Source organism: Rhea americana, unplaced genomic scaffold (genome assembly GCF_003343005.1).
Source record: "Rhea americana isolate MKP2758 unplaced genomic scaffold, rheAme1 scaffold_334, whole genome shotgun sequence".
NCBI lineage: Eukaryota > Metazoa > Chordata > Aves > Rheiformes > Rheidae > Rhea > Rhea americana.
The window spans coordinates 97,508-112,450 of record NW_028186462.1 but is presented as its reverse complement, the minus strand read 5'-3'; the positions used below and the strand labels follow the sequence as shown (position 1 = coordinate 112,450).

Below are 14,943 nucleotides of genomic sequence, written 5' to 3'. Positions count from 1 at the left end.
GTGCGGCGCGGCGGCCGGGGCTCCGTGCGGGCAGGGTCGAGGGCAGGGCGCCGGGCGGGACCCTCGGGTGCGTGCGTGGCTTTGCCTGCTGGCGTCGTGGCAGCTGCTGCCACGCAGCCAGGCTTTTAGGGCCGTCAGCAGCTCGGCCAGATCTTGGGGGTGAGCTGGGTGTATTTGTCGAGGCAGCCAGAACCCAACAGGATCCTCTTTGGAGAAGACCCTCGCTCAGGATGGTGGTGGGGACTTGCTGGGGGAGCCAGGAGCCTCTGAGCGGAGTGGATCTGACCAGCGTTGTGCTGTACCAAGGAGCAGTGCAGGGCCAGGCCCTTGTTCTTCGCGGGTGATGGCTACAGCTTAGCTCCGTGGGTGTTGTGCCATTTACAGAAGAGGCAAGAGGTAGGGCTGGCGAAAGCTCTATCTGGAGGCATCCCAATGAAATCTCCCCATCTTTTGAGTGAGGATTTGCTGGCTTTTGTTCTCCTTGTGCTGGCCTGGCCCCTGCAAGATGTGTGGTGGCTCCAATTAAAAAGAAAGCAAGGAGGCAGCATGCTTTTTGGTATCTTCCTTCTGCTTCCAGTCACTAGCTTCCGTTCTGTTGTAGTGAAGCACTGAGATTATACAGGAAGCTTTTAGTAGTGGTTCAGATGGAAAGAGATGGTGCCTAAATGATAGGAGACCATCAGCGATAGAGAAAACTTTTCCCTGACTTAGACAAGCGCTGGCCCAAAACTTGGCTTGAGGTGTGTAGTCCGTGTGCGTAGCCCGCTAGTGTTTCATGCAGAGCCAAGGATGGGGCATTAAGTCTGGCTAAGCTGGCTGTGGGAATTAGTACTTAACGTTAGCTATGCCTGGGATTACCAGCATTCAAGGCAGGGCAATGTTAGCCAGTGTTCAAGGGCACTTGGCCTGATGTAGATACGCCCTGGAGCTTGAGGATAGCCCTCTCGAGGTGGTGTGCTTAGAGTGCAGCAGCCTCTCTCCTAGCTCTGCCTTGGCTGTAGCTCATGGATGCAATGGACCATACTTTTGCTGTCTTCTGAAGCTATAGTTTCAAAAACCAATGCTTTGAAAGGCTTTAAGATCCTAGTGAGGGGCTGTTCCCATATAGCCGTTAAGAGGCTGGCTTTCTGTTGACAAATTGAGACTGAATTGCAAGTGTAAGTGCTAGAAAAGAGAAGAGAGCCCCCAGGAGAGCGTGCTGGGTGCTGGGAGGAAATCCCACTAGAATTGCAAGCTTGCCTTTGGTCTCCCGATTGCCTCCTGGCATGTGAAAGGGCTCTTTCATAACTCCATTTAAGCAAACGGTGTAAGGGGTTGCACAGTTGTTGTGATGTTTTTGCGGCCGTGGTCAGAAAAGCGGTGAGGATGAAACTTCACAGACTCCCCTTCAAATCTGATCAGAAGTGTGCAATCTCAGTCCTCTCAGTGGTGAGTAAACGCACTTATCTGAGCTATGTTAATAAATTGCTGACTTGTTTCAAGGGCTGCACAGAGCATGTGACTGCTTGTTGATGGTGGATCGCAGCTGAGGCTTCCCTTCAGCTGAGAGGAGTAAAAGCAACTTTGCTGCTGGCGGGTGTGGCAGGACACTGGGCAGAACAGGCACCTCTAGAACCCGCTTTTCTCCTGATTAAGATGCTACAAGGTAGTGATCCTTATTCCACCAGTCACTGAGTATTCAGGCAGATTTTTAACACAACAGGGAAAAAAAGACAAACACCAAAAGCAAAGTCAAATTGGCTAATGCTTAGGTTATTTTTGGCAGGTGTGAAGTTTAAATGGCTGATCCTCAAGGGCTGGCAAATATCTCTACCTGAGGGTCTGGGAGAGCCCAAAAGCACTCTCCTTGGGACTGCTGACACCAGGAAAGGAGCAGTGAAAAGGCAAGCAAGTTACCTGTAGCAAGACCTTCTCAAAGACCAAACACTACAGCAAGCTGCATACAGACCCTGCTACCCAGGAAGGTGGCTGAACTGTGTAATGCTTTTCTTCTTGTATGCAGCTTGGGAGAAGCATGCTCTTGCCTGGATATAGCTGGTTGTCATGCTTCATCTCCTGCTGTGCTTTTTTTTTTCTTTTGGCTTCAGCTTTTCCTTGTAGGAACTTCCTTGTTTGGAGTTTGTGTGAATTGCTCTCATCTGGTGGTATGTGCTTATATAGCCTGTCCCATTGCTTCTCCTTGTCCTAGCAGGGACCCTTCAGGCTGAGCCTATCTTTGTGTCCCCTCAGCTGTCCCATAGCATGCTTGCCACAGCAGATGCTCTGGTTTTTAGAGAAGACCCAGGCAGAGGAGTTCACAGTTCAGGGCTTTGTTGCAGTGTGGCCACAGCAGATGACATACATTGATTTGTATGTGGGTCTCCATTGGAAATCTTTTTAGTAGTTAAACCTTGACTTTCCTTTTTCAAAGGAGAGTTGAAGCTGCAACTTTGTGTGACCTGCTGAAGCCCCAGATGGCTTGTTTGATGGGTAAGGTAGGCTGAAGGGCAGTACTTGACCCCCCCCATGTCTGTTGATTGCTTCCGCAGATGCTGATTGAACAGCAGGCACTTTTCAGAACACCTGTCTGGGAACCTGGTTGGGTTTGTAAATGAAATGCTTCAGAGACCAATTTGTTGCAGATTGTGCTTGTTAGAAATGACTTGTCTTTTGGCCCACTGCTTTGTTAGTGTGTAGTTACCCTGAGTATTAACTTGGTTATGTGAATCGGGCATGTAGATCTGCAGCAGTGCAGGTCACAGGTGATGGTGGTTGCTGCCACTTAGCTGGCTTTTGGATGCTGTTAGCCCTGAAAGCAAGAGGGGCTGCCCATACTTTTTACTTGTCTCTGCTCTCCAGGTATCTGTTCAGTAATTGCATGCTGATGGCTTGAGTCTGTAACCTCCAGCTTGAATAGCCTTTTTCTTTGTCTTGTGTCTGTACTTTTGTGTTTGCTGCTCTGTAGATTAGTGTGTTGTGAATGGGCAGCTCAGTTGGTGACAGTTACTTCTGCGGTAGCTGTTTTGAGTAGGGCAGAAGGGATAGTGTATGCACAGTAAGAAGGAGTCACGTACCTATCTAAGCTTGGTAAAACAACCTTAAATGTTGAGGAGGGGGAAAGTAGTTAAACCTGTTCAAGTTGTCCTCACGAGGAGTGGCTTGGGACAAGCCAGTCTTCCCTCTTCCAGGGCAAAAGCTGCATGTGCAAAAGGGAGGTGGCTCTAAAGGCTGTGCTCCACCCCACAGCAATGCTACTGCGGGGCTCAAGGGAGAAGGGAGCAGCATGAGGAGTCCAAAGCTGCAACCATCTCTGAGACCTGCATCTGACTTGGGGTAAAGAGCCCTGCAGGCAGTGGGGCCCAGGGGCTGGCCTGTCTGCCCTTGGCATGTTCCTGTGGGCTTGGGCTATAAATCCAAGCACCCTGAGGCAGAGAACAGCATGCAACGACTTACCGTAACACCGAGTGCGTGTTGAACCTGGAAATGCTGACAGCTTTTACAGCAGCATTAACTCCGTTACAGCTGGTATCCTGTGAATAACAGCCTTCCCGAGTATTTCTGGCCCCTTGCAAAGCGAGGGGCAAGCAGGAGCAGCTCCTGAGGAACACTGTTTTAAAGCTCTGAGATGCTTTTGAAAGTACTGAGGTGTCCCTTTTCCTTTTTGCAGCTTGTCATCAGTATACAAACAGGAGCTGTGAAGAGTGTCTGAAAAATGTCACTGTAAGTAGCAGAAGGAAAGCTCTAGCCTCCCAAATGCCTGAAAACCCAATGTGTGCTCTGCAGGGCTGTTAAAGGAGCAGTTTCCTCTCCTGGAGCTGGTGGGTGCTCCCTTCTGTAGCTGTCTTGAACAAGCTGCAAATGCCACCCACCCATGACAGTGAGAGGGCAAACACCTCAGCGCTCTAGGAGTAAATAGGCTTCTAAAAACTTTGCGCAGCTCTTATTATGTGCTTCTTGACTCAAGTAATTGAATTGCTAAGCTTGTCATCAAGCATTTGGGATGCTTCTTGTGATCAGATGAGTCCTAGGAGTTTAGAAGACTTAACTACAGGGCACGGTGTTCTGGCATTGAAAATGAGTGCCTGTGTGCTAGTAATTGAGGAGCTTTGATCCAGCTCTGAATGTAACCTTGCATCTAGCAGGAGATTGGAGGAGGGACCTCTGGGAGGTCCTTTCCTGCCCAAATCTTTATGTGAAACAGTTGGCTTTTGTCTTTATTTCGTCACATAGCAGTATACAGCCAGCTAGACGCTTTAAGAAGCCCCATTGCCATAGGGATGCACACAGTGAAGTAGCTGGGGTGTAGGACTGGCTAGCTGAGCTGTCTCTCCACCAATCTGAATACTGTGGTATTGAGTGGACTTAGGATTTGTATTGGTGTCCTTTTATATTGGCAGACTTGAACGTCAGTCAAATTTCATAGCTGCCTTAGAGCCAGTTTGACTAAACTCAACTAAACCCTGGCTCTAGGGGTTGTAGCCACCAGGAAGATACAAAGCAGACACTGTAAGTTGCTGCATTTGGTCTTACTGGGAAAGATTAGTGAGGGCACACATGAACATCTTCTGTTCAACAGTTCTGTTTCAAATGGCTTGTCCTAAAGCCTTTGTTCCTGTCCCAGAAATGCTGCCCAGAATAAACACCAAGGATCTAGTGATTACTGCCTACCCACGAACCAGGTGAAGTGTTCTCAGAATCTTTACTTGCTACAGCAGTCTGTGTTCCCCTTGCCAGTCTCTCCTGGTGTAGGAAAACCTGACATAACCCTGCTGACTGAACAGGACTGTTACTTGGCTTTTCACTTTGCTGCTGAGTAACTCCAAGACTTAGGCTGCGGTGATATTGTTGCTGTAGCTAATAAAGCAGAGCAAAGCTAACTAGCAGTATCGCTCTACAGCAGTAATGCACAACTATCTGTCTTGTGTCTCAGTGCCTGTGGTGTGTCAGCAGTCAGAAGTGCATGGAGTACCCTGTTCGAAGAATCCTTCCCCCAGCTGACCTCTGTGAACTACACTCGGCCCGCTGGGGAGTCTGCTGGGGTAAGTGGATTTCACTTAGGGAATGACTGGCTTTAGTGGCTGTTGCTGAACAATACTGATTGCTGCTTGCACTGATGTTAATGAGAGATTTCCCCTGCCTGTTTGCCTTACTCACGTTATAGTAATGACTTGCCTAAGAAGATTGGGATTCTGCAACTTCCTGAAGCGTGGGTGAGAAAACTAAGTGTGAACAATGCCGTGTCTTCTGGAAAGAATGATCCATGTGGCTTTAGTTATTCTAAATATGTTCCTCATGCTTTAATGTGATGGAAGCTTCCAAATGGTGCTAGCACCTAGTAACAGCAACTGAAGTCCTCTGCAGACAGCTGGCAGCTGCCTGTGCAACCCTTTCCAAGGCTCAAATTGTGCACAACAGTGACTTCCCTCCAACAGCTGTGCTCTGCTCTCTGAACGCAGGACGTTATTCCTTGCACTGCTTTTGTCTTTTTAACTTTAGCTGTATGGCTGTTTTCCCAGGCAGTTTCTTAACATTCACTAAGGCTATTTGAAGTACTAGTGAGGAGTCTTCTCCAGAGTCCTTTATGGGCTTTGTTATAGTGCTGGACATGCAAATTTTCCTCCTCCCAAACTAGTACTCTATAAACTGTGGTAGAAGTAGCTATCTGGAGCCAAGTTATCTCGAGGAGATTTTTCTGGCTGATAGCTCCGTCTTGGCTGTGCCGTTTCTTGCTTTGCCATTCTGTTCCTTGGTGTTATTCTGGAGAAAGTGCCTTGTTTAGACTAGGATAAGTGCATGCTCACACTTGGACGAGGCCCAGCTTTCAGAGAGTGGGGTAGGAAGGCAAGTTAGAGGCAAGAGGTGGTTCTCCATTTCTGTCCACTGTCTGGGTACCCTTGAATTGTGGTCATAACTATATGTTGTTCTTGAGACTGGGCTGTCTCTTCCACCTGCAGCAAAGCACAAGCTGCTCCCCTTTCTCACGGAGGGTGAATCTCCTCTTTGTGAGCAATACTATATATTTTCCTGAAGCTTTTGCAAGACTGTGAAATACTAGTTTGTATTAGAGTAGATTCACAAAAGGTTTCATTGTAGCAGGGCACATTCCTTAACTTGCAAAACTAGCTTTAGAGGAGATTACTTTGTGGGTGATTAGCTCTTAAATGCGTCTGCATTTGTGGTGTGTGAATTCCAAAGTCTTTATCAGGTGGAGGAGTACACAGTACTCAATCACAAACCTCTGCCCATGGGGAGAGGAAGAGCTGAACCTCAAGCTCACCCTGGAAAGCCAGATGTTTCAGAAGCACCGATATAGACCAGTGGTGTTGTAAAACTTCCCTTTTAAGATGAAGAGCCTCTTTACTGTTTTGTCTCACCTAATGCTGCTGATTCCTAGCACTTGGATTTTGGATGCTCTCCTGAAAGACTCCATAGATCTGTTGCAGTGTAGTGAGTCTGACAGTAACACTGAACGAGGGATGTGAAGTTCTGACAATCAATCTCAAATACCTGCTTTTCAAAGCTGTATCTAGAGCACTGGCCTGCAGACCCTCCGTGTGTTCCTGAATGACTACTAGAGAACTGTGTGTGACAACCACCTATTAACTGTCTTACAGGGCCTGCACACCTAAGGGGACAGACATGAGTGTTTGCAAGCTGGTGGCTTTGAGATTTTTGATTTTACTGGTCCCCAGTGGCCTGCTAGGCCACAGCAGCTGTCTACAGTTGATGTCTGAAACTAGGTTGCTGAGAGCCAAATGGCACCATTGGCCACAATGGAGTTCTCCCTTGTAGGCAGGAGCTGGAAGTTTTAAAAGCAACTTCAGTGGCAGAGTCAGCTCAGAGTAGAGCACCCCCAGCAAGCCTGCTGTTGCTGAACCTCTAAGGTGAGGGGACAGGCAGGCATCTTCCAAAATGCCCTGTTACAGATGTGCAGTGCTCAAAAATTTCTGTTGTGCTTGCTGTCTGAGCTGCACAGAGAAGGAAAGGAGCTGAGCAGTGCTTTGAACAAATTCAGGATGTACTAGGAGTTCTGAAACTTGGCTACTGCAGGTGTGGGGGCTCCTTAAGCAATTACTTCCTCAAGCAGGACTTCCCTGAACAGTCCGAATCAGACTCAGAAGGAACCTCTGTCCTTCACTGGAAAGGATTTCAGGGTAGCATGTAGATAGACTACGGCTGGAGTAGATACTACAGTTACTATAAGAATTGAGTAGAGCTACTAATTCTCTGGGTCCAGGCCTCGAAGCTACTTATTTACTGCTGTGTCCCAGCTAATACCTGCATTTCTGCATGGGTTTAATGCTGTGCATGACTGACCAGCCTGCCTGAGTACCCCAGGGTAGAACTGGTGCTGTGCAGCATGTGGAGCAGCCATGTGGATGCCAAATCAGAGCTGGTACTGCAATCACAGCACTGCTGGACCCGAACTGATAAAACTCCACAAATCCTGCCTCACTTTGTCACTAGCCCAGGAACTCTGAATAAGTAAGTGCCTCTTAATTAGTAAGTGTCACTGATTGCCTGTTCTAAGGTGACTTTTGAGGCTAGTCCCTATGGTCAGTAAGTCCAGTGCAAGCTATGGCTCAGCACTGAAATTTCCAGGGTTTGTTTTCTTGGTGAGTTACTCGTCCTCTGGGTTAGTGATTAAGATGTCTTTGTTCCTTCTTCACAGCTGCTCAAGCACTCTGTCCTCCAGCTTGGCACAGAGTTGAATTCACAACTACTGTGACCTGGAATGTAGCAATAACCGAAGTCAGGAAGTGCAAACTGCAGCAATCCTTCACTTGTAACTTTTAACAGGCATAGTTTGACCTGAGTGCATTTGTCCTTGCCGTTGTCTTCGTAGCTGGTAACTGAGTGCTGTGGCTAGCAGCTGTAAACAATGAATTGATGCATATACACCAGTGCCAACACCTAGTGTAACTGCAGAGAGCAAAATGGGAATTGTATCTACAGGTGTCCCAGACTCTTTGAATGCACGTCCTGAGTCCAGCCAGTGAAGCTGCTTTTGGCAGTAGCTATGTGGTTGTAAATGTTCTGACTTCCAGACAGCTGTATATTTGCATGCTAAATGTTTTTTTGTTAAATCTTTTAGTGAACTTTGAAGCCCTGATCATTGTGATGTCTGTGGTGGGCGGAATGATCCTTATTATGTTGGGTGTCTGCTGCTGCTGCTGTTGTAGGAAAAAGAACAAAAAGCAAGTATTTTAAAGCTGTTCCCTCTTTTCCCAAAGAGTAGCTAAGATGCAACCACATACTTCTGTGGAAACTGAGAGCCAAATGCACCTAACAGGCTGTTCTGTCTGTCAGGTCAGACAAGGATGATGAGAGAGCTGCTAGAGAGCGAGAGAAGAGGAGGGTGCGGCAAGAAGAGAGGTGAGGTTCTGCTGGAGCAGCTATTTCTGTGCGAGCGAATCCAACACTGCATCAAGCTGCAGAATAGCTTGACTCCTGCCTATGCTGTTTCAAATGCCATGTCAAGAAGGGGTGTGTGGCCTGGCATGCACAGTAAGTGGCTGATTCAGCCTCAGCGTGAGTGTAAACCTCATGAGCAAAATCTTTCTGCTATGACTTGTGGATACAGCATCAACTGTGTGTATCCCCTGCAAATTTCCTGAGGGCTGTTCACATGCGCTGGCCTCTGGTGCTTGCTTGTATCTTTTGGAGGCAGGGAGGTGCAAGGAGGCGAAGAACTATGATGGTTCTGATGCCAAAAACACCTGTTAACCTGGAGCTTCCTCATTTGGGAGGAAGCAGGGAGATGTGGTTCTTTTTCTTTCTTTTTTTTTTTTTGTCTTTGCAATCACCAATTTTTTTTTTCTAGGAGAGCAGAGATGAAATCAAGACATGATGAAATCCGAAGAAAATACGGTACAGTGGCTTATGCTAGCAATTCCAACTAAACTTTAGATCTAGCAACCTCTATATTCCTTGCTGTGGTTACAGCTATCTGGGACTAATTGGCCAGCAAGGAAAACAATTTCATTTCCCACATCTTGCTGACTTGCTCTGGTGCCCTCTGGGAGCAAGTCTAGAGATGTTCTGGTTATGGCTTGTGGTCTTATACAAGTACTGCTTGATTTGTGGGGCAGGAAAGGGGGACTGTTTAACACTCCATGGAACCTGTGTCCTTTTAAGACACTGAATAAGAGAAACTGGTGGGTGTGACAAGAGGGAGGAAAAGCAGAAGCTGATACATATAGCACTAGCCATAAGCTGCTGTCCTTCAAAAATGGCCTTTCTGCAGTCTCATGTTCACCAAGCAGTCTGGGAGCAAACAGCATGAGGTGAAGGGATAGATGGGAGCTTGTGGTGTCCTACAGCTCTGACACAAAACGGGGTTAGGCAAGAACCTGGCTTTCTGAGTTTGGAGAGTAAGTCTCTGCAAGCAGAGAATTCTTGTGAAGGTAGCTTAGTCCACTCTGAATTTTGGGGGAGTGTGTAAGCTTTTGGGGTTGTACCTCCATCTGCTCAGAATGAAGGACAGTATCTCTACTGCCTGGCCATCTGTCTGTTTACTAGAGAGCTGCCAGATGCACTCAGTGTACTGCGAGTGTGGCTGAGTGCTGAGTAGTCTGACTTGTGCACAGTGAGTATGGTAGTTTCTGTCTTTGGGGGTTCTGCAGAGGGAAGCTTTTCTCCATCTGTAACTGCTGCCTGCTGCAGAGCCAGGTTTGGTGGAAGATCTTGGAGGGCCTCTGGCTGTGCTGGCTGCTATGGTGGGAGGCAGAGCAGGTAAAGCAGTGCCCTAAGGAGGACTTCAAGCCAAGACGCCTACTCTTGGAAATGGAGGAGCCATGTCTTGCCATGCCAAGGCTTTGTCTTGCTGCAAGCCTGATGCAGAATTTGCATCTTGAACAGCCAAAAGAGCAGAGATTTTTCTTAAAGGTGTTGGAGCTGGGAAAGCAGCCATCATAGTGACTTGGTGACAGAGGCTTGTTGCTATGGCTCAGAAGTCAGGCTTGTGTTCTTTGCTCTGCTCTCTCCTGTTTTGTGAGAATGTGAGAGCAGGGAATCACTTCTAAGAATGGTTTTAATTTCATTTGTGATGGGGCTTTGGGGCTTTTGCTTTCATGTCCAGTTCGACATATAGAGCATGCAGAAGGGATGCTTTGAAAGAACAGTAGTGCTGCTTTACGTGGACTGCTGTGAAAGGAGTTTTGCCATCAGGCAGAATTTCTTAATGGATCTCTGCTGTGCAGAGGGGGAGATTAAAGTAAGAGCTATGCTAGATACAGCTGACTACATGTACAGCTCTTTACAGCTCAAGAAAGAACAGGTTTTTGCTTTCAGAAGGACAGCAGTACCTGCACCCTCAAAAGACAGGAATAATGGAACTGTTACCAAGAGTAGACTTGCTGCTGCTGAGACTGAAATGCCTAGTAAGCTCCTGGATGTCTGAATGAATCTCTTCTCTTGCAGGCCTGTTTAAGGAAGAAAACCCTTATGCAAAATTTGAGAATTAACAGCATCTCCTGATCTGCCCAGCACAGATGGACAGTGCCCTCCGGCACAGAGCCACAAGGACTCTAGATTTCAGCTACCAAAAGCAAATCACAGAGATGCCACTTCCAGTTTCACTTGCCACAAAAGATGGGTCAAATACTCAGTGATACTGTTACTCCCCACTCTGGATACTCAATTTACTCCAGTGTTTTACTGTAGTAGCAAGACCAAACAGGGATACCTAGCCTTGCTATTTTTTTCCATTGCAGTGTTTGGAGCCCCTTCTGAAGATTTGTGCAGGAAAACTTGGTGGCAATATTGGAGAACTAAACACATGAATATTTCTTCTCACTCACCCCTGGGTTGCTAATTGAGTCCAAAACAATGCAAATAACCATCCTTATTTCCTGCCAAGGGCAGAAGCAACCTTGTGCATCTTCCTTGCTCCTTCCTCACTAAACAGTTGTTCACACTGAGTGAGGCTTTTGTCTCCCTCTTTTTTTCTTCTTCTAGTATAGGCAAAAGTTAGCAAGGGTTACTTGACCTATTGGTCAGAACAAGGCCTTAGCAGTTATTCCAAATGCCTGTGTTGTCTGTGCACATTACTATTCCTTTCAAAAAGCACAAACTTCTAATTATCTTGGGCCTTCATGAGAAGGCCCCGCTTGCACACTCTCACTTAGAGCTAATCTGGGGAAACTCTACAACTCTTCTACCTCTGCGTGCCTTTCTAGATCTTCTCCTGGGCTTCTGACAGCCAAAGCTGATAGCAGTACTATGGGATTCAGATGCAACTGCAATATGTTGGCAATGTATTAAATTGATTTGATTACTACTCGAGTCTGAAAGAATTTAATTCTACTTCCACATGAAGTATAGCTTGGCAGACACTGCTGCTAACTATTCATTGAGAGTCCTCACTATGTTAAATTGCCCTGGCTATGGCAGTCTTGCTGTACCAGGCTGGCTGATAGACATGCTACTGCACTGTTTCTTGAACTTGGCTCTTTGGGTCTAAGAATTGAGGTCAGTTGACCAAGATGTGTGTTTGATAGTGTCCTGGAAAAATTGGCTGGGGATGGATGAGCTGCTTGTTATGAAATGAATTAGATCTTTGAGAGAGCTTGAAGCGTTTCTGATAATGCTGCTGACAGGAGTAACATGGGAAAATACTAAGATTGTCCCCTATCTCCTGAGGCTTGCCTAAAATGCTTGATTTGAATTGCCGAACTTACCAGACCAGAGAGCTGTAAGACACAGTTTGAACTGAACTCTGGACTTGGTTAAACTAAACCATCTGTGAAACCTTGCTGCTGTTCCTGAGCTGTGCTATAACTGCATAGAGCTCCTCAGTAGGTGCAAGAATCTGACTTCCTTTTGCCTGAACTGAATAGATGTATAAGACTTGCAGGTAACTTTCAATCTGATCTGACTTCATATCTGCTGCCAGAAGATACTCTGCTTCAGATGATAGAAACAGTAAATGAATGACTTGACCAATGCTGAATGAGATTAGGTGTGTAACCTGAGTTATGCAAACTAGGCTTCAGAGTGCAGCATCAGAAGGAGGGGTACAAAGAGTCGAGTTGGGGTTGTCAAGCTCTTGTGGGTGCTTTCTCTTCATCTTCTGTCCTAGTCCATTGGATAGGCTGGGTATGAGGCAGTGGGTGCTATGGCTGACAGCTGCTGTGCCTGGGGATGATACAGTTTTCCCAATCTTGCCCCCAGTAGAGGCTGCAAGGCTCCTGCTTGCTCAGCTTCTCTTGGCCAAGCTTGTGAGAGCTTAAGAGCCATAAGTGCTCCTAGAGGTGAGGTGGGAGGAGGTGACAGCAAAGTGTATCTAATTGTATATGTCTGGGAAATGATGCTTTAAGAGCCCCCTCCATATCCTGCACTTGATTTGAGATCTCCTTGTGCAACCTGTCTTATGCTCATGGAAACCTAAGCATGGGGGATGGCAAGGGCAAGTGAAAACAGATGAAGATCTTGATTCACTTCTGTTTAACTGAGTATGCTGGCCTGGAGGGTTTTTTTGTCGCCCAGCTGACTGAACATACAGAGGGCCCAACTGGTTCTTTGTTTAGTAATGAGCAATGCATGGAGGCAGCTGGTGCTGAACTGTATAGCTGTTAGCACTGTGGGTGTTGAGCACAAGGTTTGTACCTCCTGCCTTTGCCTCTCCTGGGTTGTGATGAGCTATGTTCCTTCCTGCCAAGCCAAGCAGTTTCTGCTGGTGTGGTGGGAGGCAGGCAAGATCCCTGAAGACTGACCTGCAGTGAAGTGGGAGTTCTTCAGGCTACAAGTGCTTCAGCTGATGCTGTCCCCCACCATGGTTTCTGGCATGCAATGGTGGTGGCTTTGAAAACAGCAGGGTTGAAGGATCCCTGTAGCCAGGTTCCCCTCTCAAAGCATGGGGAGAGGACTCCATGCCCAGTCTACTCTGTCCTCATCTGCTTAACCAGGGCAGAGGGAACTGCCTTCTCTATAGAAGAGTTTCCCTGCATGGATGAAGTTTGACTGCTTTCTAGGATTACAGGTGCTTACCAGCAGACAGCATGACATGCTGCCCGGAGAGCAGTGGTTATCAGTGTCCTGCCTGGCTGCAGCTGAGCAGAAGCACTGTCCTCTGTGCTCATACTGGGCTCTAGCATCTCTCACCTGCATGTGTCTCTACTAGCCTATCATGGAGTTTCTGTTAATTTTTCCGATTGTTTTGTGATTGTATCACATGGCTGACATGAGACTGAAAAGCTGGCAACCCCTTTGACTCAGATGGTTGAAGGTGAAGGGGTGAAGCTGGGGTCTTATGCTTCTCTGAGCTGCCTGCCCAACTCTGGAGAAGGAAATATGCCCACACTAACAGCCCTGGCAGGAATATGTGAATTGTCAGCTGAATGTAGGGTGGGCATGTGGAATGGAGAAGTTAGGGCATGCTACAGGCAATTTGCTCTCCCAAGCATAACAAACATCTCCTTTGCTTCAAAGCTGCTGGAAGACGAAATACCCATCTTACTCTTATCTGCGTTTGAAAGGAGAGGGGACTAGCAGAGTCAGAGCCATTTGTCTGGGGAAGTGTCTCCTAATCCTAGTGCTTTGCAAATAGGAAATGCAAAGATCAGACTGTGGAGTCTGGTGTCTGGGAAAGAGCCTTTATGAGGACTGAGTCCCTGTACTCAGGCCACTGCGTGCTGTACCTGGCACCTGCTCTGGGGCTGGAGGTAGATGTCTGTACGGATGATGACAGCAGTCCAGCGAGTGCCATAGCCAATGACCCGAGAGCTTACTTCATTAAGCACTGCATGCATGGCCAAGGATGACATGCGCTTGGAGAATGTGAGAAAAAAAACGTCAGAGGAACAGATTAAAAGGGTGCAAATGGGAAGGTGGCCCTGAGCCAGGGGACAGTCACACCTACAGTGTTGTGATCGCCTACAGGACTGCCCTGCATAAGGAAATGTGCAGGATGAAGCTGGTGCTGGGCTGATTTGTAGCGCAGGGCATGGCTGAGTGGGTCTGGGCTTTGGGGCTGGAGGTGCTGAAGCATGCTGGAGGGGGCAGCTGAGGCCAGCGAGCAAAGGGTGGCCCTGGAAGAGATGGAGGCTGCCTCTACCTGGACTGCTCTCCTATTTAATAGGAAAGGTGGGTACCAGAAGGGATTAAAAAAAAAAACTTCCTGAAAGAAATTAAATATGCAGATAAGATCTGGGCTGTAGGTAAATTCCAGCTCTGTGAGTCTGGTGACTCTGAGGGACAGGTGAGTTGTGGCTGGCTGTTGAAAGTCAAGCTCTGCAGTGACACACAGGCCGTGCGTGATCAGGAGTGGCACTTCCCCACCCTGTGCCTGTGTCGTCCGGGCTGTGGACAGGAGAAACTACTCAAGAGGCTTCAAATGATCCTCTTTGCACATGTAACCAGCGTGGGTGCCACGTTCCCCTCTCCAGGTGACTGCTGGTATCAGACACGGCTCTTTCAAGCAATGGAGACGGAAGGCTCCTGCGCTGCTGAACTCCCCCTTTGGGAAGAGAGGGAAAGGGCTGGGGGTAGGAGGGGTAAAGCTTTATTCTCTCCGTCCTTGCTACCCCCTCTCCTCCTTCAGCTGCTCAGCCCTCACTCCTCCCCAATGGGGATGAGGAAAGGCAAACTTGTGCACAGATGCACAATCCCATCCCACTTGGGTTGGGTTTGAACGCAGCTGGATTTACCCAGCACCCAAGTGCATCTGCGAATGGCTGTGGCGCCTTGGACACCTACAGGCACCGGAAAGCTGACATGAAAGCGGGAAAACGGGGAAACGATGAGCAAGGAGCCGGCTGGCCCCTTTTCACAGGGTCTCTGCTGGCAGTGGGCTGCCTTCCCCTTCTGCCGCGCGGAAGCGGCTGGGTTGCAAATACCCCTCCACAGCCGCCCCCGCCATGCCGAAGCACGAGGCGGGCGGCGGCCTGTCACGGCGGGCGCAGGGAGCGGGGGAAGGGGGGCCCTCCCCTCCCGCGCGCTTCCGGGTCCCCGTGACGCACTTTC

At 48.1% G+C, this 14,943-nt stretch overlaps 1 protein-coding gene across 1 annotated transcript in view; it reads left to right on the top strand.

Moving 5' to 3' along the window:
• PTTG1IP (PTTG1 interacting protein) overlaps positions 1-11,260 on the top strand; it is a 25,605-nt gene extending 14,345 nt beyond the window's left edge. Inside the window, exons 2-8 of the mRNA XM_085311191.1 lie at positions 1,889-1,964; positions 3,647-3,699; positions 4,910-5,018; positions 8,075-8,177; positions 8,290-8,355; positions 8,804-8,850; positions 10,402-11,260. Of these exons, the coding sequence (XP_085167317.1) occupies positions 1,889-1,964; positions 3,647-3,699; positions 4,910-5,018; positions 8,075-8,177; positions 8,290-8,355; positions 8,804-8,850; positions 10,402-10,445 (498 nt within the window). The 3' untranslated portion in view covers positions 10,446-11,260. The remainder of the gene's footprint in view (positions 1-1,888; positions 1,965-3,646; positions 3,700-4,909; positions 5,019-8,074; positions 8,178-8,289; positions 8,356-8,803; positions 8,851-10,401) is intronic.
• Positions 11,261-14,943: the final 3,683 nt, after the last annotated feature.